The 27,356-nt window shown below is 34.9% G+C and overlaps 1 protein-coding gene across 4 annotated transcripts; it reads right to left on the bottom strand.

Annotated features, from left to right (window-relative positions):
* Nucleotides 1-2,565: 2,565 nt before the first annotated feature.
* Nucleotides 2,566-6,000, bottom strand: LOC145598615 (heat shock protein 90-5, chloroplastic-like). 4 transcript variants are annotated; one of them, XR_014103589.1, is made up of 6 exons: nucleotides 5,717-6,000; nucleotides 5,032-5,136; nucleotides 4,820-4,903; nucleotides 4,580-4,723; nucleotides 3,347-3,616; nucleotides 2,566-3,248 (listed from the first exon to the last, which is right to left on the bottom strand). XR_014103589.1 is itself a non-coding variant. In XM_081655005.1 (5 exons), the coding sequence occupies exons 1-5, from the start codon at nucleotides 5,762-5,764 to the stop codon at nucleotides 3,561-3,563; spliced, it is 441 nt and encodes a 146-aa protein (XP_081511131.1). In that variant the 5' UTR covers nucleotides 5,765-6,000; the 3' UTR covers nucleotides 2,567-3,560. The 4 variants fall into 4 exon arrangements, 2 of the variants coding, with proteins under 2 accessions (XP_081511131.1, XP_081511120.1); XR_014103592.1 differs by having other exon boundaries at nucleotides 2,567-3,616; nucleotides 4,109-4,723; XM_081655005.1 differs by having other exon boundaries at nucleotides 2,567-3,620.
* Between the last annotated feature and the right edge of the window lie 21,356 nt (nucleotides 6,001-27,356).

The raw sequence follows: 27,356 nt of genomic DNA, 5'->3' as shown, positions 1-27,356 counted from the left end.
AGACACAAATGGGTGTCTACAATTCATAAATTTTATTTCTGAAAAATTTTTAGGTGTAAGTGTAGGTTTGATCACCTCCTCTTGGACTTTTTCATCACTCTTCTCTTCTTTTTGGCTTCTTTGCTCACTTTCTTTGACACATAAATCTCTTTTTCCTCACTTGAATCACACACCTTCTCACCCTCATCACTCTTCCTAGAAACCCTCTCTTCAAGCACATTCCCACTCCTTATGGTGATAGGATACACGGGTTTCTTAGGTTAAACTCCTTGTGAGGGTAAAGAAGAAAAGCTAGCATTCACACTCTCTTTCAAGGTATTTTCTAATTGAGTGATTTGTGTTGCAAGCATCTTACTGTGTATCATCATCTCATTGAACTTTTTGTCACTTACCGACATGTAAGTGTTCAAAATTTTAGTTTAGTTCTCAATGATTTCTTCTAAGGTAGTTCTAGAAGATGAAGGTTGAGCATAAGAATTCTCACCATTACCTTGAGTTCTTGGATAAAATCAAGGTAGGAGTCCCCTTTGATTGTTGTTTTGAAAATTCCCCCGGTTTTGGTTCCTCCAATTGCCCCGGTTTTGGTTGCTCCAATTGCCCCGGTTTTGATTTTGGCCATTGTTTTGGTAGTGGTTACAATAGCCTTGACCTTGGCTTTGGCTTTGTAATACCCGATATTTTAAAACTCGATTTACTAAACTCTAATTATTATTTTATAAGCTTAATTATATTTTAATCTCTATTTTACCAAGTACAAATATTTTAGCCTTATTATTTCCGGAAGCTAACTTTTCGAAGGAAAGTATTAATTATTTTAAAATTTATATTAAAATTTATATTTTTACCCGAGATAGTAAAATCACTAAAATACCTTTTCTCATAAGGGACAAACAACACCTCTTTATTTCTCCTTCTCCTTCACGGTTAAGGAATTGATGATACAAAGTCAAGTTTTTGCTCCTTTATAATTATTGGTTGCTCGAATCCATGACTATCACAATAGCAAATTTGATCTTATTATTTCCTTTCTTTTAATGATACTCCTTAAGTATTAAACATTACCACTTTAGTCCTCCTCCTTCACAATTAAGTTTTAAAGGGAATAACAAGACAAAAGCCACCTCCTAACTTGCTTCTTGCTTCCTTCACGGTTAAGAAGGAAAAATGAGCAAAGTTAAAACTTGCTCCTTTCCTATTGGATGTTCAATGGTTCCCCTTATCATCTTGTCTAAAGATAGACGAGTTTAATGTTCATGCTTATCTAGCTTATATAGTAATCTTAATCTCTTTTCCTTTCTCTTACAAGTCTATATATAGTACCAAGTAATTAACATTCGTAAGAAACACCACCACTGTACCCTTTCCCTGCTCTAGGTTGTTGATACTGTCACCTCCCTCACGCACCGACCTAGCTCACGTAACCACCCAATTCACGCCCTTCTTCTTTATCCTCTATTTATAGCCTAATCTTAAGAAAAACCCACTACTCCATTTTTGCAAGTCAAAGTGAGTATTTACTCTCCCCCAATATAATTTTGAGTATAAGTTTATCTTTTATTTAGATTAAAATTCTCACTTTCTTTGAAAATGATTATGTATACATTTTGGTAAATAGATATTGATGGTGCATATAGTATTGTGATGGAAATCTTACTTTGCTTATCATAGCTATAAAAGCTTTGTTTTTACTACTACTATGTACTGGTATCTTTATTAAAAAAAGATAAGTGTTCATTTCTTGTTATTAAAAAGAATAATAGTAGTCACGTAGTACCTATAGTTTTCTAAGTAGTTGTATAAGCATATTATATAAAAAGGTTATACCTTATCATTTCTTAAAATGAAATTTTGTTGATCACTTGTTTATACTCCTATAGTGCTATGTATTTTCAAATAAGATTGCTAACCTCTTTTGTAAATGCTTTAAAATGATTAAATTATTCATATATCTATCAATTTTCCTACTAATACTATGATTTTAACTTTTGTTATATAAAAGAAGAATCGGACCTTGGAGCTTAGTGAGAACAATAAATTGAAAGCCTACAGGAAGGTTATCAGATTGTAAATTGAGGTAACGGCTATTGCTAGTACCCGCAATTCCCTTCAAAATGTGTTTGTAAAAGCATGATGTCACTTTTGAAAGTGATTCATATATTTGGAATTAATGACTTGCGGGATGATGAATGTGTTTATTAATGTATTTCAGTCTAATGATTTATATGAATGATTTTATTGATATACGTTGTTTTATTGATCTTTGGATCTCATGAATGTATGTTATGATTCTATGAATGACCTACGTGCCGCTGCCGCTGCTACTCCTACTACTACTTAGGAATAAAGAACGGTTAGTCTACTTGGTCGTTCTATATACCATTACTAAAGAGAACGGTGAAGTTAGATAACAGTTCTCTAATCCTCATTTTAAAAATAAAAAAAATAAAATAAAAAAAAAAAAAAACTAAAATACGGTATTATACATAAATACCGTATTTTAATTTCTTGCTATAATAATTAGGAAACAAATTTAAAAACGAATTACAATAATATTAAATTTGAAATTTAAGATAAATTTTTTTTTTTTTTGAAACACAATAGCAGCCCATTTTATTAAATAAGATCCATTTCCACCAAAGTACTTAAGCTTTGAGGAAAGGAACCCAAACGTACATACTCAACATTGTTTCCGGTATCCCAACTCGCCACTAGGTGGGCTACCGTACTGAAATTACGCTTAATATGAGAAAACGTACATATGTCAAAGGGCAAACTATCATTCCTAATATCATCAAAGATAATGTAGATAGGCGCCAAACCACCATCATCAAATTGCGCAGCTTGAACCATATTTATAGCATCCGATTCCACCCAAAGTCGAGAGTATCCTAATCTCCTAGCAAGTTGCAGGGCATATCTAATGGCCAGAGCTTCAGCATGTTATGGCACCTTTGTGTAAGCTTTTCGCGTAAGCAGCAGCAAGGACAGCACCAGTAACATCCCTAAACACCACCCCTAAGCTAGCCATACCTCCAGCAAGAATATGGGCATCTGTATTAACCTTGATGTAGCCCATGGGAGGGCATTTCCATCCATCAGACCAGACAGCAGTAGTAACCCCAGCAGCAGCTATAAAAACCTTATGGGCGTAAGAATTGTAGTCCAAAACCATCCTGAGAAACCCAGCAGCAACCATCACAAAGCTAGGATGCTCATTCTAAAAAATTGCTAAGTTTCGACACCTCCAACTAACCTACATTAGAGTAGAAAATGTCCTTACAGCATCTCCTGTAAAACTTATTGTTTAACCAAACCCAAAACTCAGAGGAAGAAGAGTTAGGAGCACCAACCAAGTTGTCCTTATACTCACTAACCGCCCAAATCTGACTTGCAGCGTTGCACTCCAGCAGAGCATGAAAAATAGTCTCCCTTTCCACCCCACACACTTGACAGGAAGCATCGTGTGTGATATGTCTGTAAGCCAATCTATCTTTTACAGCCAAGTTCCCTTTAACCGCACTCCAAAGAAAATGTTGTAGCTTGGGAGGGCCACGAACACTCTAAATAGAGCGCCACATTGCTGCATTTGCAGCTTGTTCCTGCTGATCCTCGCCCCCTAACTTGGCAAGCCAATAACCCGTAAAAATTGAATATACTAAAAATAAAAAAAAAAATTACAATAAATATAGCATGAAAATAAAACATAACAAGAGGTACAAATTAAACAAAAATATTTACAATCAATCGTTCTTATTTCTTCTCTTCTCGGCATTCCCCCTTTCTTTGATCGTTGTAAATTTACAAAACAAACATAAGATATAAGTGAACATTTATTTGAATAAAAATAATTCCAACATAAAATAAAGTTCTACTACAAAATTCTATGTTCTGTAATTTAAAAGCAAAAGCACAGTTATATGAAAGACAATGTGGAAAAAATGCAAAAACCCAAGGGAGAAATCAATCAGAGAATGAATTACACATTCATACAGAATTAAAGAGCATGATACTAAAATTCGCATTAACATAACAAAAAGACAATACAAGAAATCATATCTAGTAAAATGAATTATGAAACACAACCATTGAAGAGGCAAATATTACCTACCTTTGATTCACTTTGCCTCATTCATGCTCGTAGCAAGCTCAACACAGTAGGAATGCACACTTATTGCAACTTTACAAGCAACAAATGGTTCACTATGTCCATCAGACTTTATTTCATCTCCACAAATCTGACATAGTTGTCCACTCAATTAATTCTTTAACATATTTCACCTATTTTTACACCAAAATTACATGGGACAAAATATTAACTCATAGTTCTAGATACCCACCAAAATCAAGTAAAAACCAAGTTAGATATAACATAATTCTCTTCGATTAATAATATCACCACTTTCGTTCTCAAAAAGAAAAAAATGATTTATCTAGCCAATATGCAGATTGTAGAAATCATAGAAACTAATTAACACAGCACACACATCAAAGTCACCACAAACATGAAAAGCATTTTAACCTCCAGTAAAAATTATTGTACATAACAACATATGGAATCAGCAAGTAAAAACATAAATACCCTTAGGTACAGCGTGATTTCTGCTCCACGCTTCAGGATCTTTTCAGGGTTAGCTTCTTCCCTGTTTACATATGAGCTACTGTCAACTGCTGCTTCCCATATATACTGCTTGTCAGACCTTGGGCTCTTTGTAGACACAACAACCTGATGAGAGGAGCAAATTCTAGTTTAAAAACCTGTCTCGTTCATTAACTCCATAATCAAAGTAATAACAAAATAAAGTTTGCACGATCTCAGTACCTTGTCTGCAACCAGAAAGGCAGAATAAAATCCAACATTAAATTGTCCAATTAAACCATTGTCAGCACCAAGGTCTTGGTTTTCCTGCACATAAACAGAAAACTTTAGGAGATAAAGCTTATGAAAAGTGCAGTAAATTATTAATAATTTCATGCACAGATTACTTTAATCAAAACATACAACTATATCACAAAAAAAAAGGTTTCGAGTACCTTCAATGCTTTTAAAAACTTGGAAGTGCCACTCTGTGCAATAGTGCCCAAACAATCAACAAGCTCCTCTTTTGTCATTCCAATACCAGTATCAATTAACCTAACCTACAAAATTACCGATCGAAAATTACAATCAAGAACTTAAATTAACTGCAAATGCAGTCAAATTAGATTTAATTATATTCCGAATTCTAGCAACACCAATTACTCTATAATCAAATCAAGGTCGTGTATGGTTTAAGAAACTGCTAAGATCATCATTACATCAACATTGATAAGGATCGGACGAACTCATTTCAATTGTGACGACCAACAACTAGCCGTCCATTAATAGCCATTTTTGTTTGGCCTCAGAAAATTCGAGAAATGAATCAAACAAGGGCTCTAAATTTGACCTAGGTTAGATCAATTTTGTACGAAATAAATTAGATTTTTTGAAATTTTAAGTGTAATTTGATTGTAATTACTGCAATTTTGCATTAACAAAAGCCGATTGAATTATTTTCCTAAAATTAGAACTTTAATCCACCTAAAAACATAATAAAACTAATGTAACTTGATGAATGTTGTGATTGATTTATCATTAATTCATTATTACAATTCAGTTCAATAAATACTTCAAATAGATCTACAATTTTCTAATCAAATTGGTACAGTAGAAGGAGAAGAAAATTCAAAAGCCTACCTCGATATTGCAGTGGTGGCGCGGTGACGTGCGCGGAGGTGTAGTCATGGTGGTGGGTGCGGAGGTGTAGTGTTGGCGAGGCAGTGCACTGTTGGGCGCGTCAACGCGGAGGTAGCAGGCTTGATGGATTTGAGAAGATGATAATTGCAGTTCATTTTTGGAGTGGAAAAAAAAAGTAAAATGAAAACTTGATTGGAAATCAAAGATGTAAAATTGATATTAGCGTATATGAAGAATTTCAGTGGTCGTTGATTAAATTTTAGGGTAAAGTTCTAATCCTTCTAAAAAATAATCATAAAATAAAAGAAAAAAAATAAAATATACACAAAACAGTTGTCAAGTGCACCTTTGTATATTGTTTAACATAAGTTAATAATAATTTATTATTTTTGCTAAAACTAATAAAGAACGGTCAGCTATAAGAGCCGTTCTATATTCATTAACTCACAGAACGCCTTTTCCACATATACGTTCTATATTGTTGTAGAGAACGCCTATCATTGTTAACCGTTCTATATTTTGCGATCTCTATTCTAGTTTTTGATGTAGTGTATATTATTATTATTATTATTATTATTATTATTATTATTATTATTATTATTATTATTATTATTATTATATCTCAAAAACAAAAGTCATACAACCTACAATAAATTAGTGGGAAGCTGAGATACAATCTGGGCCCCTACTCCTCTAGCTATAGTAAACCCTACCCTAGTGAAGATATGAGCTGCAGCACGAGCCCCAATGTCTTGCGTCGTCGAGAACCTCTTAATCCGCTTCAGTAACGCAACAGGCTCCTTCTCTAATTCCCCAAGCAAAGAAAAGGAGAAGGGAATGAAACCATATCCAATCGCCTGACATCGAGCTTTATACTTAACCCGCTTCCGATGAGCAGCATCAGCCACAACCCGCCCAGGAATAAAGTCAGATAGCCCTGACTGTGTCAAAGGAGAAGACCCTGTCAAATCAACACAGACATCGCGACCACGATCCTATGAATAAAGTAACACATCCGCAGGTCTGAGGGCCTCGTCGTTCCCTCTAGCCAACCCAATGTCAACCTCCTTTCTCGCTGATCCCAGAACGATAGCAAACATCAACAAGGGTATCCCGAACAACATTATGCCGATGTTTAATACCCACAATACCAGCACAAGACACCGCGTGATCACCGAAAATATCTCCAGCAAAAACCCTCGAACAAGCAGAGCACGACGTCGAGATAAAGAACAATGGAACATCCAACCGATAGGACAACACACAGCAATAAGTCTTGGCGTTCATCGTCTGACCCAACCCCGAAATAGGAACCGCCCGAAGGCAAGCAGAGGTGTGATCACCCTGCTGTGATTTCCATAATGCTGATTGTCGAGGATTTAAAGAATAAGTAGATTCTGCAAAAGCGGTAATCTTTGTGAAATACATATCTGCCAATTTCTTCATGAGTTTAGGGGTAGCGACCTCACTAGGATTACTCAAAATGTCAAACTCCACTGTTCCATTAAACAGACACAACGCATCCTCAAAGGCTCGTCCAAGACCAACAATGCCAGCATGCCGAAGAAGCTGGGTTGCAGGAAGCAAGAAAAGCATAGTGACGAACATCACCTGCAGAATAAACACCAAGCCCTCCAAATGCAACTGGTAAGGTGGCAAGCCGCCACTGCCAATCACCAAACCCAAGCTCCGAAGCGGTAACAATACGCTCCAAGGAAGATCGAAGAGCTCCATCAAAGTGCGTTGAGCTACCTCAAAAGTACTAGGAGGACAAGTACGTAATGCAAAGTAGAGTTTTGAAACTCCAGTACATGCCCTAAGTAACAACAGTTCACACCGAGGATCATCGAGCATAGCGACCTTATCCATAAGGGCAATGGTCTTGGTCACCCTCTGCATCACAAGCTCACCACGGAAACCAGAATCGGAACTAGCGGGTCCTCCAAGCAACCTAACACCACGCAAAGGTCGAGCAATATTAGGCGGAAAGACACCCACCAGCCTGCTTCGAGGGTCTTCCGTAGGCCAGAAAACTTCAGTTTTTTCCACGTTAAGACATAACCCAGAACGAGATCCTTCCTCCATAATAAACTGCATAACTTGCCCCACCACCAAAGTGTCACCAATAATCGTGCCGTCATCTAAACTTCAGTTATTATTATTATTATTATTATTATTATTATTATTATTATTATTATTATTATTATTATTATTATTATTATTACTACTATTATTAGTATTAGTATTTTTTAGTATTATTATTATTATTATTATTATTATTATTATTATTATTATTATTATTATTATTATTATTGTAATTATTAATACTATTATATATTAATGTTATTATTATTAATGTTGTTGTTATTATTATTATTACTATTATTATTAATATTATTACTAATACTATTATTAATGTTATTACTATTATTAATGTTGTTGTCATTATTATTATTATTATAATTATTATTATTATTATTGTTATTGTTATTGTTATTGTTATTGGTATTGGTATTGTTATTATTATTATTATTGTTATTGTTATTGTTATTATTATTATTATTATTATTATTAATATTATTATTAACTACCACTACTACTACCACTACCACTACCACTACCACCACCACCACCACCACCACCACCACCACCACCACCACCACCACCACCACCACCACTACCACTACCACTACTATTACTATTATTACTAAGTGCATATACCATTGATTTAGGTGAGTGAAAAAATATTTATATGTATACCTTATTTAACATATGTTAATAGTAGAAAGATAAAAGACAACGATTTACTTATATTTATTTCACAAAAAATTTAAAATAAAATGATTTAATGAGTAATAATGATTTTACTTATAAATTTGTCTTAATCGTATATTTTTAATCGTAAAAATAATAATGATATACAAAGTACTACTTGAAAACAACCTCTTTTTTTTAATTCTTTAATTGTATGGAATGATTTTAAAAATAATTCAAATCAATGAAGTAACAATCAATACCCACATACATAAAATGTTTCTACACATTGTGATTCTAATATCAAATGTTTATAAAAGAAATTGTTATTATTATTATTTATTTATTTGAAATAATTGTTATAATTATTAGAAATTAAAAATTAATAATATTATTAAATATTAATAATGATAACTATTATTATTAATTATTATTATGATTAATAAATATTAATTATTATTAATATTAATAATTATTAAAATTATTTTTAATATTAATAATTATTATAATTATTCAAAATAATATATTATTATCATTAATAAAATATTAATTATTATTATTAAATATTAATTATTATTATTAAATATTAATTATTATTATTATTGAATATTAATTATTATTATTGCTATTATTAATTATTATTTGAAAATAGAGCAGAGCAGAGCAGGGCAGGGCAGAGTAGAGCAGTGAAGAGTAGAGAAGAGTATATTTCTTTTGAGCAGAGCATATTTGGTTTGAGCAGAGCAGGGCTCAGCAGAGCAGAGAAAAGCAGAGCATAGTAGAGCAGAGCAGAAAGCTCTAAAGAACGGGGCCCTAGTTCGTCTGGCAATATATGTTTACAGGTTACTTCTAGGTCATGCATGTACCCATGGAGCATTAGCCCAACTATGTCAAGCATCTGCTTTATGTTATGGGCATCGGCCCATCGCGGAAGACATTCCGCCATGTCATACTTGCAAGCCACTAGCATGTTAATATGAAAGTTATATATATCATTATATGAATTTTACTAAATGTTTTAAGATATTCCATTCTCCCTGTTTTGTTAAATAAAATGAATTGAAATGATGTTACACTACTAGAGAAGTACGTTACTGAGTCTTCGGCTCACCGTTTTTATGTTTTTATGTTTTAGGTACTGCTGGGGATGATGGAGACGAGTAGTAGCGAGGATTTTACTTTCAGTTATCACTTAATAGTAGTTATAGTTTCAAGTTGTTTAATTTGAATAGTAAGACTAAGCTACTTAGTAAGTTTGTGATAAGATAAGATTTGCTATTATAAAAATTAAGAATAATGTTTGTAATAAATAGATTTCTATGTTTTATAAATCAAGTTTGTTAATTAAGTATGATTGTTGCCTTGTAAATCTTGTGAGGGAATTACGGCAGTGACGTCCCGGCCGTGTTAGATTAATTCCGCTGCTAAGATTCTCTTAATAACTGAATAGAGTTCGAGGCATTACAGCGTGGTGTTAGAGTAATGGTTCCTGTGAAACCCTAATAGTTTTACATTTATATATTAAGTTGATTAGATTTTTAGAATAAGATCACTAGCTAATAAAATATGTTAAAAAAATATAGAATTGTGTGTCAATGTAGGAACGGGATAAAGGGGCTTATTTTTCCATTCTTAGTTTTCTTAATCACATTTGATGTGCAGAATGGCAAGTTACAAGGGAACTATCGATGCCTCTAAAGGAACCCAGAACGATGTTTTTATAAGAAATGAAATGGTCCACAAAGAAAATGTCCATGAGGAAAACTACGAGGAGTAACCCTTAAAAGAGTACGAAGAAAGAATGGGACGACTCGAGAATGTGAGTACGCTGTTAGCTTAACTAGTTCAAGATTTCAGGAAAAAGAAAAATACGAATGAAGAAGATAGTGCGTCAATGTAAAAAAAGTTTTCATCCCTTAACCCACCATCATATGATGGTAAGCCTGATCTAGTCGAGTTTGAAGATTGGATTAATCGGATGGATCAGTTGTTCGAGACCTTGCGATGTCCTGAAAGAATGAAAGTTGACTTTGCTACATTTTATCTCACTAGTTAAGCAAGTTTATGGTGGAAGGTGAACAAAGAAAGGAAGAATGAGCCTGGATTTAGTTGGACCAAACTCCAAAAGTTGATGCAAGATAGGTTTTATCCATTGTCTTTGAGGAGACAAAAAGAAGATAAATTCCTCCACTTGCAACAAGGAACCATGAGTGTGCTGGAATATGCAAACAAATTCATGGAGCACTAGTAGAAAAAGAGAAATTGGCACTGGTTCAAACCCCCCACAAAGCCACTGGTTCAAACACCAACAAAGCCACCGATTTGAACCGCTGAGTTTGTGGGGGGTGCCAATTCCTCCAAATATGCCACCTGTTCAAAACCGATGGCAAAAAGAACTTTTGGCACCGGTTTGACATATTGTTGTTATTTGCACCGGTTAACTGGTGCCATTACTGTAAAAAAAAAAAAAAAAAAACTTTTTTTTTTTTATTTTTATCTTTAAAAAGTCGATTTTCTGTCAAAAAAATCAAAATAATATCCAATATTTATGTCCGAATTTCTTTTTTTAAATTAATGTCCAATTCCTTTTTTAAAATCAATGTCCAAATTTCTATTTTAAAATTAATCCAAATTTTATTTAAAATTAATGTCCAATTTTTTTTTAATTACTGTCCAATTTTATTTTTAATTAATGTCAAATTTATTTTTTTAAGTATCAAACACCTACACCTACACCTACACCACCACCAACCACCAGCCCACCGCACCACCTTAACTCACAAATCCCACCCACCACCATCCGCACCACCTTCACCCACCAATACCACACACCTACACCAAACCCGCCTACCAGAACCCATGACCCACCTACAACCCACGACCCACCCACAACCCACCGTACCCAACCTGCACCGAACCCAACTACCACCCACCTTAAACCACCCAACTAACCCAGATTTGTCACCCTACGTACCCACGAAAAATACCCACCACAAACCGTCCAACACCACCTAAAACAACCACAAACCGTCCATCACCACCACCCCAAAATTCAAAACCACCCCCGAAATTCACCAACACCCCCAAAATTCCACCAAAAATATCAAGAAAAAAAAACTTACCTCGAATTTCACTAACACCCCCGAAATTTGCTTGAATTTGGGTTATAAAGGTCAAATTTGACCATGAAAACTCTAGATCTAGAGTTTTCATGGTCGAATTTTACCAGAAAACCCTTAGCGACGATGTTTAGTGGCGGCGGCGGTGGTGGTCGAAAGAGGGGAAGAGGAGGGAGGAGTACACGACAGAGGAAGAGGAGAGGGGAAGAGAAGGAAGGAGGAGACGAGAGAAAATAGGAACAAAGGAGGAGATAGAAGAGGGGACGGAGAAAATGAGGGAGCTGAGCAAAGAGAGGACGAGCAAGAGAGAGAGGAATGGGGAGTGAGGAGAGAGGCTAAGGAGAGGGAATAGTTAGGGTTAGGAGTTTATAAAGGGTAGGGATTTTTTTTTTAAATAAAGCCACCGGTTTTGAACCGATGGGTTTTATTTATTTTTTTCCCACCGGATCAAACCGAACCGGTGGCAATTCCCACCCCACAATATCCCGCCCATTTTCCCCTTCTTTTTCCCACCGGTTCAACCCGAATCGATGGCCATTTGGCGCTACCAATTTCTATTTTTCTACTAGTGGAGTTATCAAGGTTTGCACCAGAATTAGTATTAACGGAACAATCTAGGATGAATCGTTTCGAACGAGGTCTCCATTTGAAATATCAGGACAGACTATCATCTCAACGATTTACTTCTTATCAAGATATGGTTGACGTAGCAGTTACTGTGGAAAGGGTTGTATTACTTCGAGAGGCAAAAAATGTTGGCTATAAGAGGAGGAATGATAACCAAAACCAAGGAGGAACAAAGAGGCTAAACCAAAGTTAACAAGGGGGTTACTCTAATAAGAGAGGACAAGGTTAGCAAGAAGAGAACAAAAATCAGAATAATAGATCTCAAGTAGTGTGTGCTAAATGTGGAAGGAGAAGCCATACTGAGAATGAATGTTGTGTCGGTACCAATACTTGCTACCGATGTGGGAATCCTGGTCATTATATTAAGGGTTGTCCTAAGTTCATAACAGTTACACCAATTTCAAAGGGACCGGCTCTATCTGGTGCAGATCGGGGAAGGAACAACACCAACATAGGAGGCACAAACCGAAATCTACCTCAAACACCCACAACTGGAAGGGTTTATTGGATAAGATAGGATGAGGCAGACAACGATGACACTGTGATCACTGGTACTTTCTCTATCCATTCTTTACATGCTCATGTTCTCTTTGATTTTGCAGTATCACATTCTTTTATTTTCCCAATATTTGCCAATAGTTTGCAATTGAAACCATATTATGACTTTCTTGGCATGAGTGTTTCCCTCCTTACTGGAGAAACCGTAAAATGTTGTACCATGTATAGAGACTGTCCGATTATCTTAGAGGGAGTCGAATTCCCAGCTAATTTGATAACTTTTGATCTATCTGAGTTTGACATAATTCTAGGTATGGATTGTTAACTAAGCATGAGGCCAAAATTGATTGTGTCGAGCAAAGTTTAACACTTAAGGCGCCAAATCGAGAAAGGATATCCTATAAAAAGTTTGAAAGAAAACAAAAGATCCAAATAGTCTCTGCTTTAAGTGCTCACCAGATTGATAAGAGGATATGTGGTTATCTTTGTAGTGTGGTTGTCTTAAACCCTTCTTAATCATCGGTAACTAACATTCCAATAGTTTGTGAGTACCCAGAATTCTTTCCAGAAGAGATACCTGGCATGCCACCACAAAGAGAATTAGACTTTACCATTGAGTTAATTCTAGGATCGACTCCTATTCCTAAAGTACCATATAGGATGGCACCAACTGAATTACAAGAATTGAAGAAAAAATTAGATGAGTTGCTTGAGAAAGGATACATTCGACCGAGTGTGTCACCTTGGGGAGCCCTAGTCTTATTTGTAAAGAAAAAGGATGGAAGTTTGTCGATTATAGAGAGCTAAACAAGATCACAATCAAGAAAAAATACCCTTTACCTTGTATTGATGACTTATTTGACCAACTTTGAGGTGCAAAAGTATTCTCAAAGATTGATTTGAGGTCTGGATACCACCAACTCCGCATTAAATCTGAAGATGTTCCAAAAACTTCCTTTAGAACACGATATGGTCATTATGAGTTTGTTGTAATTCCATTTGGGTTAACTAATGCACCAGCTGTGTTTATGGATTTGATGAACCATATTTTTAAACCATACCTTGATAAGTTTGTTGTTTTTTTTATTAATGACATTTTAGTGTATTCCAAGAATAATGAGGACATGAGGAACATTTGAAAATAGTGCTAGATACCTTGATCAAGAATCAGTTATATGCAAAATTAACAAAGTGCGAGTTTAATTGGCTAAAGGAAATATCATTTTTGGGGCACATTATTTCTAATAAGAGAATATCTGTAGATCCTGAGAAAATAAAAGCAATTGTGGAATGGCCTAGACCAACCAACGTTCCTGATGTACGAAGTTTTATGGGCTTAGCTGGATATTATAGAACATTTGTTAAAGACTTTTCCAAGGTTGCATTACCTATAACTCGACTTGTGAGGAAAAATACCAAGTTTATTTGGGATAAAGATTGTGAGTCTGCATTTCAGGAACTTAAGAAACGTCTCACCACTGCTCCTATTCTAACCCTTCCATCTGGAACTGAAGGATTTGTTATTAATAGTGATGCCTCTAAGCATGGTTTAGGATGTGTATTGATGCAAAATGATAAACTCATAGATTATGCTTCTCGCCAGCTCAAAATACATGAACAAAATTACCCCACTCATGATCTTGAACTTGCTGCTGTAATTTTGCACTCAAAATATGGATACATTACTTATACGGTGCTTCATGCAAAATTTTCACTGACCATAAAAGCCTTAAGTACATTTTTACCCAAAAGAAGTTGAATATGAGACAATGTAGATGGTTAGAACTCTTAAAAGATTATGATGGGAGTATCCAATACCATCCTGGCAAAGCTAATGTTGTTGTTGATGCCTTGAGTCGTAAAGCTCACCTAAGCTCAATCTTACCTTTTTCCCAAGCTAACTATGACGACTTACAAAGGATGGGGATCAAATTCATTCAGAAGAATGGGAATGCTTGTTTGAATGCATTAGAGGTAAGACCTTCATTGATAGATGAAATTAAGGAGGCTCAAAGTAAGGACTCACAGTTAGAAAGAATAAATAATCAGGTACGAAGTAGGAAATCCCCGGGTTTTGTGATTTAGGATGATGGAACATTAAGGTTTCAAGGTAGACTATGTGTTCCCAATAAAGAGATGTTAAAAAAAAGATTTTAGAAGAAGCTCATAGTTCACCATACTCAATTCACCCTGGAGGAAACAAAATGTACAAGGATTTGAAACAAATGTACTGGTGGAGTAACATGAAGCAAGAAGTGGCAGAATTTGTAGCTAAATGTTTGACGTGTCAGAGAATTAAGATAGAACATCAAAGACCAGCAGGTTTGTTGTTACAACCGTTGGATGTACCAGAATGGAAATGGGACTCAATATCAATGGATTTTATCATAGGACTACCAAGGTCAACTAAAGGAATGAATGCTATTTGGGTCATTGTGGATCGATTAACAAAATCTGCACATATTTTAGCAATGAAAAATAACTAGAGTCTTGATCAACTTGCTGAATTATATGTGAACACCATAGTGTGGTTATATGGAGTACCTAGTTCGATTATTTCTGACCGTGATACAAGATATCAGGCTACATATTGGAAATAATTACAGAAGGCGCTTGGAACAAAACTTAACTTTAGTAATGTTTTCCACCCAACAACAGATGGGCAAACTGATTACACTAATCAGATCGTTGAAGATATGTTAAGGGCATGTGTCTTGGATTTTCAAGGAACTTGGGAAAAATATTTACCTATAGTGGAATTTTCTTACAACAACAACTATCAAGCCACCATTGGAATGGCCCCATATGAAGCCCTTTACGGGAGGAGATCTCAAACACCATTGTGTTGGAGTGATATTGATGAGGTACATTTCATAGGACTAGAGCTGATTAAAGAAACAACTGACAAAATTCGTCTTATCCAATCAAGAATAAAAGCTGCTCAAAGCAGACAAAAGAGTTATGCAGACCAACGAAGGAGACCGTCAGATTTTGATGTTGGAGACCACATAATTTTAAAAATTTCTCCTACAAAAGGAGTTATGAGATTTTGTCAATCAAGAAAGTTAACTCCAAGGTACATCGGGCCATACGAAATCTTAGAAAAAGTGAATAATGTAGCATATCGACTTGCCGTACCCACCGACTTGGAGAAGGTGCATAATGTGTTTCATGTGTCAATGTTACGAAAATATGTCCCTGATCTTAGCCACGTGATTCAACATGAACCCTTACAGTTGCGAAACAATTTGACGTATGAGAAAAAACCAATCGAAATCCTTGAACCCAGAGAGAAACAACTTAGAAACAAAGTAATTCCAATGATGAAGGTCTTATGGTCCAATCATCTAACGTATGAAGCTACATGGGAAGTAGAGGAGCAAATGCGAACAAAATTCCCCGAACTGTTTGATTAACCACAAACAACGTATGAACTTTTTTATAATTTTGTTTTTGAACAGATGAACTTTTATATATTATATATTGTGATATTGTTATTTTAGAAATATTATGAGAATTGATTGATTAAATGTGACTTGTGTGTTTTAATGATATAATTGTTTCCAGTTCAACTAAGCTCCAGTTTCGAGGATGAAACTTTTTCTAAGAGGGTAGGGATGTAATACCCGATATTTTAAAACTCGTTTTATTAAACTCTAATTATTAATTTATAAGCTTAATTAGATACTAATTTCTATTTTACCAAGTAAAAATATTTTAGCCTAAATACGAAAATTATTTTAACAATGTTTTATTTTCGAAAGCTAACTTTTCAAAGGAAAGTATTTATTATTTTAAAAAAAAATTCGGGATAAATGATATATTTTATGTCCCATATATTTAAATATATATATACATATTTTATGTCCCATATATTTAAATATTTATATTAAAATTTATATTTTTACCCGAGATAGTGAAATCACTAAAATGCCTTTTCTCATAAAGGACAAACAGCACCGTTTTGTTTCTCCTTCTCCTTCACGGTTAAAGAATTGATGATGCAAAGTCTAGTTTTTTCTCCTTTATAATTATTGGATGCTCAAATCCATGACTATCACAATAGCAAATTTGATCTTATTATTTCCTTTCTTTTAATGATACTCCTTAAGTATTAAACATTACCACTTTGGTCCTCCTCCTTCACAATTAAGTTTTAAAGGGAATAAGAAGACAAAAGCCACCTCCTAACTTGCTTCTTGCTTCTTGCTTCTTGCTTCCTTCACGGTTAAGAATGAAAAATGAGCAAAGTTAAAATTTGCTCCTTTCCTATTGGATGTTCAATAGTTCTACTTATCTTATTGTTTAAAGATAGATGTGTTTAATGTTCATGATTATCAAACTTATATAGTAATCTTAATCTCTTTTCCTTTCTCTTAAAAGTCTATATATAGTAGCAAGTAATTAACATTCGTACGAAACACCACCATTGTACCCTTCCCCTGCTCTAGGTTGTTGCTATTGTCACCTCCCTCATGCACCGACCCAGGTCACGCCCTTCTTCTTTCTCCTCCAATTATAGCTTGTTCTTAAGAATAACCCACTACTCCATTTGTGCAAGTCAAAGTGAGTATTTTACTCTTCCCCAATATAATTTTGAGTATAAGTTTATCTTTTATTTAGATTAACATTCTCACTTTCTTTGAAAATGATTATGTATACATTTTGGTAATTAGATATTGATGGTGTATATAGTATTGTGATGGAAATCTTACTTTGCTTATCATAGCTATAAAAGCTTTGTTTTTACTACTACTATGTACTGGTAACTTTATTAAATAAAGTTAAGTGTTCATTTCTTTTTATTAAAAAGAATAATAGTAGTAACGTAGTACTTATAGTTTTCTAAATAGTTGTATAAGCATATTATATAAAAAGGTTATACCTTATCATTTCTTAAAATGAATTTTTGTTGATCACTTGTTTATAATCCTACACTGCTACATATTTTCAAATAAGATTGCTAGCCTCTTTTGTAAAATCTTTAAAATGATTAAATTATTCATATATCTGTCAATTTTCCTACTAATACTATAATTTTAACTTTAGTTATATAAAAGAAGAATCGGACCTCGGAGCTCAGTGAGAACAATAAATTGAAAGACTACAGGAAGGTTATTAGATTGTAAATTGAGGTAACGGCTAATGCTATTACCCGCAATTCCCTTCGAAATGTGTTCATAAAAGCATGATGTCACTTTTTAAAGTTATTCATATCTCTGGATTTAATGACTTGCAGGATGATGAACGTGTTTATTAATGTATTTCAGTCTAATGATTTATATGAATGATTTTTTTGATATAAGTTGTTTTTATTGATCTTTGGATCTCACGAAAGTATGTTATGATTCTATGAATGACCTATGTAAAACTTACACAACATGATAAATAACAGTGAAAGACCTAGTCCATCAGGCAGTATATGTTTACAAGTTACTTCTCGGTCATGCATGTACCCATGGGGCATTAGCCAAATTATGTCGAGCATCTACTTTATGTTATGGCCACCGGCCCATCGCGGAAGACATTCCGCCATGTCATACTTGCCAGCGACTAGCATGTTAATATGAAAGTTATATATATCATTATATGAATTTTACTAAATGTTTTAAGATATTCCATTCTCCCTGTTTTGTTAACTAAAATGAATTGAAGTGATGTTACACTACTAGAGTAGTATGTTACTGAGTCTTCGGCTCACCGTTTTTATGTTTTAGGTACTACTGGGGATGATGGAGACGAGTAGTAGTGCATATTTTACTTTCAGTTATCACTTAATAGTAGTTATAGTTTTAAGTTGTTTAATTTGAATAATAAGACTAAGCTACTTAGTATGTTTGTGATAAGATAAGATTTGCTATTATAAAAATTAAGAATAATTTTTGTAATAAATAGATTACTATGTTTTATAAATCAAGTTTGTTAATTAAGTATGATTGTTGCCTTGTAAATCTTTGAGGGATTTACGGCAGTGACGTCCCGACCATGTTAGGTTAATTCCGCTGCTAAGATTCTCTTAATAACTTAATTAGAGGTCAGGGTGTTACAGGTTTCCATACCCTTTTCCTTGGATTTGTTTATTATAGCTTTGATTATTGTAGTTCCCTCGGAAATTTTGATTTCCTTGGTTTCTATAACCACTATTGTTACAATTATCAAAGTTCCCTTGTTGGTGAGCATTTCTATTCCCAAAGTTTCTCGGTCCATAAAATCTTTGTCTGTTGTAGTTATTTGAAAGGAAGTTCACATGTTCACAATCATTATTATCAACATCATCACAATTTTCAAATGTATGTCGACAATTAAAAGCATCATGGTCATAAGACCCATATACATCACAAAACACACATCCATTAGGCATATTATTCGAGGTTGAAGGAGGAGTGGAGTTAGAGATGTACCTCTCCCCTTATTGTGTGAGGGAAGAACTGGTGCTTGTGAAGAAGAACTCTCAAACTTTGCCTTAATTTAGGTCATCTTGTTTCCAAAGTTTGAGATTTGTGAGGAAAAATTGTTGATGGCATTGAAATGGTCGATTGAATAAACCGTTGAACCGCGTTTTCTTGTCGACTCTCTTTCTCCTTCTTGCTATTCCATGTGATACCTTACAACATCTTAAATTAGGTCCACCACTTCATCCTCCGTTTTGTTAATGGTAGGGCCTCCATCACCGGCATCCAAACAAGACTTTCCTTTAGGGCATAAACCTCCATAGAAGACTTGGATGATTGATAGGTGGGAATCCCATGGTGTGGGCACTCTCTTTGGTACTCCTTATACCTTTCTCATGCCTCATAAAGAATTTCATTTGGCTTTTTCTTGAAGCATTGAATGAGAGATCTTGCTTCGGCCGTCTTCTTTTGTGGATAGAACCGTGATAGAAACTCCTTAATCACTTCATCCCATGTTCTCAAAGAATTTGGCTTCACCTTTTTTTCCAACCACTCTAGAGCACGTCCAATAAGAGAGAAAGGGAAAAGTTTAAGTCGAATGAACTCTTGAGAAACCCCATTAACCTTGATGGTATTGCAATACTTCTCAAACTCCTTTAGATGGTTGAGGGGACTCTCATGCTTGGCTTCACTATAACGACGCCTCTCTATCAAAGTGATTATCACTGGTCATATCTCAAAATCATTTTCCAGTGTCGTGGGAGGAGCAATTCCTCTTACAAACCTATAAGCTCCCTAAATTCCCAACTCCTTCAATGCTACCCTCGATTAGCACCCATGCTTTCTCGTTCTTCTTATTCTTCTTGATGGATTTCCTCTCTTGAGGGACATGAGTTTGAGGAACGATTAGCAACCCTTATCCTTGTTATGGTCCTCTAAATTTCCGTATCAAATGCCACTAAATTTTGATCTCGTGCCCTACGCATAAAAATCATAAAGAAAAATATCAATAGCATGGCTACAAATGTAGTCTAAAAGAAAGAAATTTTTTTTGTATTGTTCAAATAAATGGATTAGACTCAATCAACAATAGCAAATCACCATGCCATTCCCCAAAAACGATGTCATTTTTTACGCAGGTGAAACCTAGCTCATTGATGTATAAGATTCCCTTGCAAAGGAAAATTTCATGGTAGTGAAGGAGCGTGTCTTAGGTGTTCAACAACGGCTGCAATTGCCTTTGTTCTTCACTGGAGCTGAATGCAACACTCCTAAATCTATTGTTCATCAGTTAAAGTCTCCTAGTTGTCCTCCACCTGCACTGCGCAAACCTAAAACACGTGCCAAACTTTGCTCTTGGTCTTCCATTACCCCTGTTACAGTCCCAAAAGACTTAAAGCTTGTATTTAAGCTCAGAGATTAGGTTTTAGGGGGGCTTAGCGGTCGTTTTTGTGAAGATGCCACATGTTTCCAGCCATAGCTAGAGTTGTTTATTTTTAGACTATCTAATGTTTTCTGTTTACAGTGATTAACACTGTTTATGTTTGTTATTACTAAATGGACGTACCCTTTTGGATGTAATAAGAAGAAGATGTAGCCAGTGGCCTTCTATGTAAACTAATGCTTTTTTTGTTTTAATGATAATGATCCCTTTTAATTATGAGATTTGTTAGTTTTGGCCCACAATTGTCTCTATTATAAGCTTATTTATAGTTGTTGATTTTTTCTCTATTTTGTTTTCTAGTACTTAGATTTGATGCACATGGTGTTCAGCAGCACCTGTAATTGACTACTGTTGCAATTTTATTATCATGAATAAGAAATTTTGCCTTTTTATCCCTTTAGAAAGTTGTTGTTGATCTGACGCGGGTGAAACCTAGGTTGGTGATATCTAAAAGATTCCCCGATCAAAATAAATTTATAAAACCAAACCCAACCCTAAGTACAGGGGTAAGTTCGGGTCGAACCCGAGGGAATGCGGTGTCTACTAAGGTCTTAAGCTAAGCTATTCCGAAGTCTTAAAACAATGGGTTTGTCAAAGCTATTGAATCAAATCAATCAAAACTAATAAATAGAATTCAATTATCAAAGCACTAGGGAGTTTAGGATTCACATGCACTTATGATAAACTTGCTATTTTGTAGGGAATTTGATAAATCAAGCAATGTAAAGGAAAACGATATTTGCAATCAAAATCACTACTTAAAGTGCTATTTCCTAGGATTAAGCTAGATGTCTCATAAATGACTTCAAAAGAAAATCGTAAAATAAATCAATCGATAATAATAGCTTTCAAATCAATCTAGCTTGAAAATTAAGGTTAGCTACTCCTCTTCTAATCAAACACACGCACAAATTTCATTCACCAATTTAATCACATCATCAAATCAATAAAAAAAAACCCCAAATTAGCTATACATTATTACTAATACATGCTTCACCACTTCCATAGCAAAGGAACTACTCACTACACATTATAAATTTGAAAAGCATAAGAAAAGTAATCATCAATTAAATCATCAACATTGTAATTCAAATATCAACAATAAAAACAAACAAACAATACATCAAGAACTAAACATAAAATTGCATTGAAAATGAAATAATTCTTAAAAAACTTTGATCAATATCAAAGAGGGAAGATCAAAATGTAGCAATCATCTATTACCAAGTTTCTCTCTCTAAAATCTAAGAACAAAATCTCCAAAATCTTGAACTTTTCTCTCTAAAAATTCTAATCAAAATCTAATTCTGATTCAATCCTCTAATCGTTCTCTCATCATTTTCTCTCTAGAAATGAAGGAATTCTATATATACAGTAAAACTAACTAAGGAGAATTTAGTTAGACGTCCAAAAAGAACCAAAAATAGCGCGACCTCTTATCCCATTATGCGGCCGCAACAAAATGGGTACTGAACAGGGAGAAGGAGTCTGCACGGCCGCTCCCACCACGTGAGTAGCCGCGCCACTACTTTGTGCTGACGCTCCTTTCCCGTGTGCTCTCGCTCCTTAGAGCAGGGGAGGTCTCTTTCGTGCGCTTGTTGTTGCTCCCGTGCGTCTCTTTCGTGCGCTTGTTGTTGCTCCCGTGCGCTCCACTTGATATATGGTTGGGGAGGATGTTACTAGAGTCCTTCACGGTGGGTTCAACACCAAATTTGATGTCCATGCAACATGAGAGCGCGACCTTGAAGATTTGGCTTATGCACTCCTTCACTTTTAAGCTTTAAGAAGAAGAACTAGGTTGCATCCTTGACAAGAGGAAAATGTAGGTCGTTATCTACCCTTTCCTAAAGCCAAACTAAATTTTTAAACACTCGACCAACCTAATACGAGTATTATATATGGTAAGTCAAGGGTTCAACCCAAAGGAATGAGTAGGTGCAATAGCCTATGTCAAGTTAGTTCGAAGAATGTAGATGGTTATGGTTGGTAACTAAAGTATCTAGAAACTAGACAAATCGAGAAATTCAATATGCTAAACACTAGGGATATAGGTTCCACAAACAAGCTCAATAATGATTATGCTAATTGATACATCACTAAATCGATTAAAACATCACAAAGGACAAAGAATAGTTGCAATCAAAGGAATCCAAAAGCTGTCTCCTATAAGCCAAGCTAGGGCTCACTATGAATGGCTAGCAAGGAAAAATCACAATCAAATTCAATCAATTAAAGCAATTCTCAAATAAAGGGTTCATGTCATTGAAATTTGCAATGCAATCTAGATTAATCTTATAGGTTGAACGCTCCTAGTCTAATTAATCACATGCAAAACTATGTCAACAAATTTTATTGCAACAATTCAATCAATTTAGGATCATCAACCAGCAAAAATCATCAATCAATCATGCTTCCCCTTCTCCCTACCTAGCAACTAATCTACTCACTAATCATGGTGAAATTGAGAAACAAAACAAATTCTATCACAATCATATTCATTTCAAGCTTAATCAACAAGAAAATCATTTAATCAACAAATTCTAGAGCAAAGAATGTAATCTCAATCCAAATTCAAGAAACTAGAAGGAATTGCATTGAAAGTAAATTAAAGGAAAGAATTCTTACAAATTTTCATTGAATTGAAGAAGGAATTCCAAGATCCAATTGAAATCTAAGATCAAATTCAAGTACAAATCAAGTAAATCCTAAGCTTCTCTCTCTACTTTCTCTCTCTACTATTTGTTGAAAATCCTAAGCATCCCTATCATTGGTGCACTCGAGGTGATGCTCATGAGAAGGGAAGCTCCTTTATCTTCCAAGCTCTTGAGCATCCCAAGCTAAAGCGTTGCTTCAAAGGTCCTTGGGCTTGCGGAGCTAGCTTGAATTGCATGTTTGGATTCCCAAACTTCGCTCCATCAAACTTCTTGAATGCACTCAAGCTTCCTCTTTGATAATTAAATCCCGGGAAACTCGATACACCTACAAACCAAGTCAAAGAAACGAAGAAGCGAGAGAAATAGCCGAGCAATGAATAAAATCGAAAGAACACCATTAAAAGCTCGCATTTCTCTAAAATAACACTCAAACACGCAAATCAAGCATTATTCCCTAAAAATACAACATAAAAGACTAAAATAGGAGAATAAAACTATAGGGAAAACCTAGCCTAAGAGTGTCATAAATGACACTCATCAATCCTAAGCTTTGAATGCCCTGAGGGAAAGCTAATCAGCTCCTCGAACATCACCAATCTCCTAAAATTAAAGAGAAGGACACAAATAATGAATAAAACGCAAAATAAACTATGAAATACAAGAAAATAAGAAAACAACTAATGAAAACAAAAACTAGAGAAAATACAAGTAAAACTAATGAAAAAGAGATAAAAGAGATGTAAAAGCAATGAAAAATCATAATCATCCCAAAGAGGCTAAATGATTGCCATAAAATACACTCATCATGATAATTTGTTTACATGTCCCTTTTATGAAATTCATATAATATAGATCGGTGCCTCATGTATAATACACCGGCTAATGCTTGTGCAAGTGAATGCACGCGAGCCTTGGATGCTATGGTCAAGCCAGTGTCAATACTGACGCGAGTGCATGGAACTTGGTGGAGCAAGTTGAAGACGTGCCACGTGTTGTGACACATAGTGGTGCTAAACTCCTTTGTTGGTCACGTCTCGGGCTTGACTATCATAAAACTTGAGTATGTTTTGTTTTCTTAGAATAAAGCTCCAAGGGTTCCAAGTGTTAGCCAAGAAAGAATTTTAGCAATGATTGATGCATCTACTTCAATAAGCCATATCTCCTTCGTTATATAGAAATTTTAGGTGATTCAACTTGGAGGTTAAAGTAGAGTTCAAGAGCTTTCCAACGACAGGTCACATGCCAAATTTGGCGTTAAATGAAGAATTAATGAGCGTTTGAATTTGAGCTATCCAGGCAGTCGCGAGGAGCGGCCACTCCTCTTATAAGGAGCGCCCTCTCCCCCAGGAGGAGCGCTCACTCCTGTGGGTGTATTTTGAAATTTCAAAAGTAAGGAGCGGCCGCTCCCGAACGTCCTGTTTCGAGCGAACGATTTTCTTTCTTTTATGCTTCTTTTTACTATCTTTTAATTTTGGCCTTTCATTTGTAATCCAAGGGGTGTAATTTAAAAACTTTAGGATTATTTGTAAATCCTTTAAATAGGGATAAAATTTCTTTTGGGGAGGAACTTTTCCTAATTTTGAAATCAATGAGATTTTCTCTCTCTACCCATAATCTTTGTGATTATTTGCTTTCTTTGTGATTGCTACTTGTAATCTTTGTGGTTACACCTTAATCCTAGCTTTACTTTGTGTTAGCTTTGATTAAGAACCCCTATTTCATATATCAAGGTGATTGTTGAGATAAGTTTATCTTATTTTGTTGATTTAAAATTGTTGTTACTTGATTTTTCCCCTTTTTCTTGGTTCTTCTTTGTTATTTCATATCAAATGCGGTAAACATGGTATTTGTGATGTTGTTGCTAGCAGTTTTAGTGTATTGTAGTATACAATGGCATCTTGCTTAATAAAGTTTTGATTTTGTAGTGAACTTTGTGAAACAAGTGCTTATGGTGCACATCAACATGTAGCTAAAAAACCAAAGAACAAACCCAAGCCTAATCCAAGGCCAAAGCCTCAGCCAAAGCCAAAGATTAACCATCTTCCAATTCCTTAATGATATCTTATTAGCTTGGCTTATGGACCAACTTCTTGTACTAGAAAACAATCCAACTAGCTGCTATTATTGGCCAGCCACTGCACCTGGCCCTTTGAATTAAAGGTTCACATTCTTGTCTCAAGTGTGATGCTCGGAAATTTGAACAAGAAACATTACATTTTTGTTTTGGAGATTGGGTTATCAATATATATTTAAATGAATACCCTCCTAAACTAGAACAGTTATTTACATCGGTTAATGAAGATGCAGTGCATTTTAGGAAATATGCTCGGCTGTATAATAACTTATTTTCTTTCAGCTCATTTAGAGGTAATCATGATGTTAAGACCCATAAGGGAATCTAAGTATTTAAAATGCATGGTCAAATATACCATTTTCTACCTAATATCTTGCCGAAAGATGAAGAACCTAAGTATTTACAGCTATATTTCTAAGATGGCTAGTGTGAGGCTACAAATAGAACTAAGTGTTTCCCTGTCAAAGATGATATTATTGAAATTCTAACGCGAGTGAGTTAACACAATCCATATGCTCTGTTTTTTTGGTCCTTTAAAGAGGTTAATGTAACTAAGGATACTCAAATAGTTATCAATCAACATAGTGTTTTAGATCAGCGTGTATTCAACACTCCAACAAGTGATGAAGTGGTTGTTATATGAACTGATAGTACAAATTCTAGCAACTTAGAGGGTTCATTCATTTCTGTTTTAGGGAGATTTAATAATAATCATTGAATATATCATTATTATGGATACTATGATCTATTTCATTATCCTCTTTTATTTTCGTATGGTGATAACGGATGGACACAAGAGATATGTAAGAATTACAGAGACAGTCAATATCATGGATCAAAGCAGTAGACCCTATACATTCATGCGCTATTAACAGTGATGAAGACTTACTTGCAAAAGAGGCTATTCGTGAGTTCTTATACTGTCGTGGTTTTATACTGCATACTTGTTATAGCTACTTAAATAGAATATGATGCCGGCCTTATGTGTTGTTGTTCACTAATTACTTTATTTTATGTTCAGGTGCTTCGGAAAACAGTGGTATTTTAGAGACACATATTTCTCTGAGGCAATATTATGCATGTAAATATGTGGAAATCACCCAAACAATATTCTCCTTTGTGCAGGCCGTTGATTTCAACAGTATATTGTAGACATGTACATCAAAACTTAAAACACATGGTTGTATTTCTTTAGGCAAAATCAGCAAACAATACATGTTGATCTATATTAGGGAATCTTATATTCTATGAAAGGAGGTGATGAAACAAGTGCTCTAAATGTTGGGCGTAGAGTTATTCTTCCTCCAACTTTCATTGGAAGGCCACGTGATATGAAGCGTCGGTACTTAAATACAATGTCTTTGGTTCAGCGCTTTGGACAGCTAGATTTATTTGTGATTATAACATGTAATGCTAAATGTCTTGAGATAACAGTTAAACTTGCTGATGGGGAGCTTCCACATATTCGCCTTGACATTGTTGTGCATGTTTTTATGTCTAAGCTTATCAGTCTTAAACATCAAATAATGAAGAAACATGTATTTAGTGGTTGGGGCTATCTATTATCTATGTGATTGAATTTCAAAAGAGGGGACTTCCTCATGGCCACTTCCTAATAATCCTTAAAGATGAATACAAGTTGAAATCATCTTTAGATTTTGATAAGTTTTTATGTGCTGAAATCCCTGTTGAATGTGACAATCTTCGGAAGATAGTCTTGGCCCATATAATGCATGATCCTTGTGGCTTGCGAAATCCTTCGTGTGGGTGCATGAAAGAAATAGGCAGATGGCTCTATTGCTTGTAATTATAGTTATCCTAAGATATCCTTAAGTGAAAACAAACAATGAAGATGGTTTCCTAGTGTATAGGAGGAGATACACTGTTGAAAGTGTCCGCATTCGGGGAGCTACTTAGACAACCACTGGGTTATCCCGTATAATCCTTATCTATCAATTTTTTTTTTATTGTGAATTGAATGTTAAGGTATGTTCAACAATTTAGGCAGTGACATATTTGTACAAATATTTGTACAAGGGTCATGATAGGTTATCTTTTAATATGGTTGGCTAGCACAA

The sequence above is a fragment of the Chenopodium album genome, chromosome 2 (genome assembly GCF_948465745.1).
Source record: "Chenopodium album chromosome 2, dcCheAlbu1.1, whole genome shotgun sequence".
NCBI lineage: Eukaryota > Viridiplantae > Streptophyta > Magnoliopsida > Caryophyllales > Amaranthaceae > Chenopodium > Chenopodium album.
The sequence above is the reverse complement of the archived record's forward strand: the minus strand, read 5'-3'. Positions and strand labels throughout refer to the sequence as shown.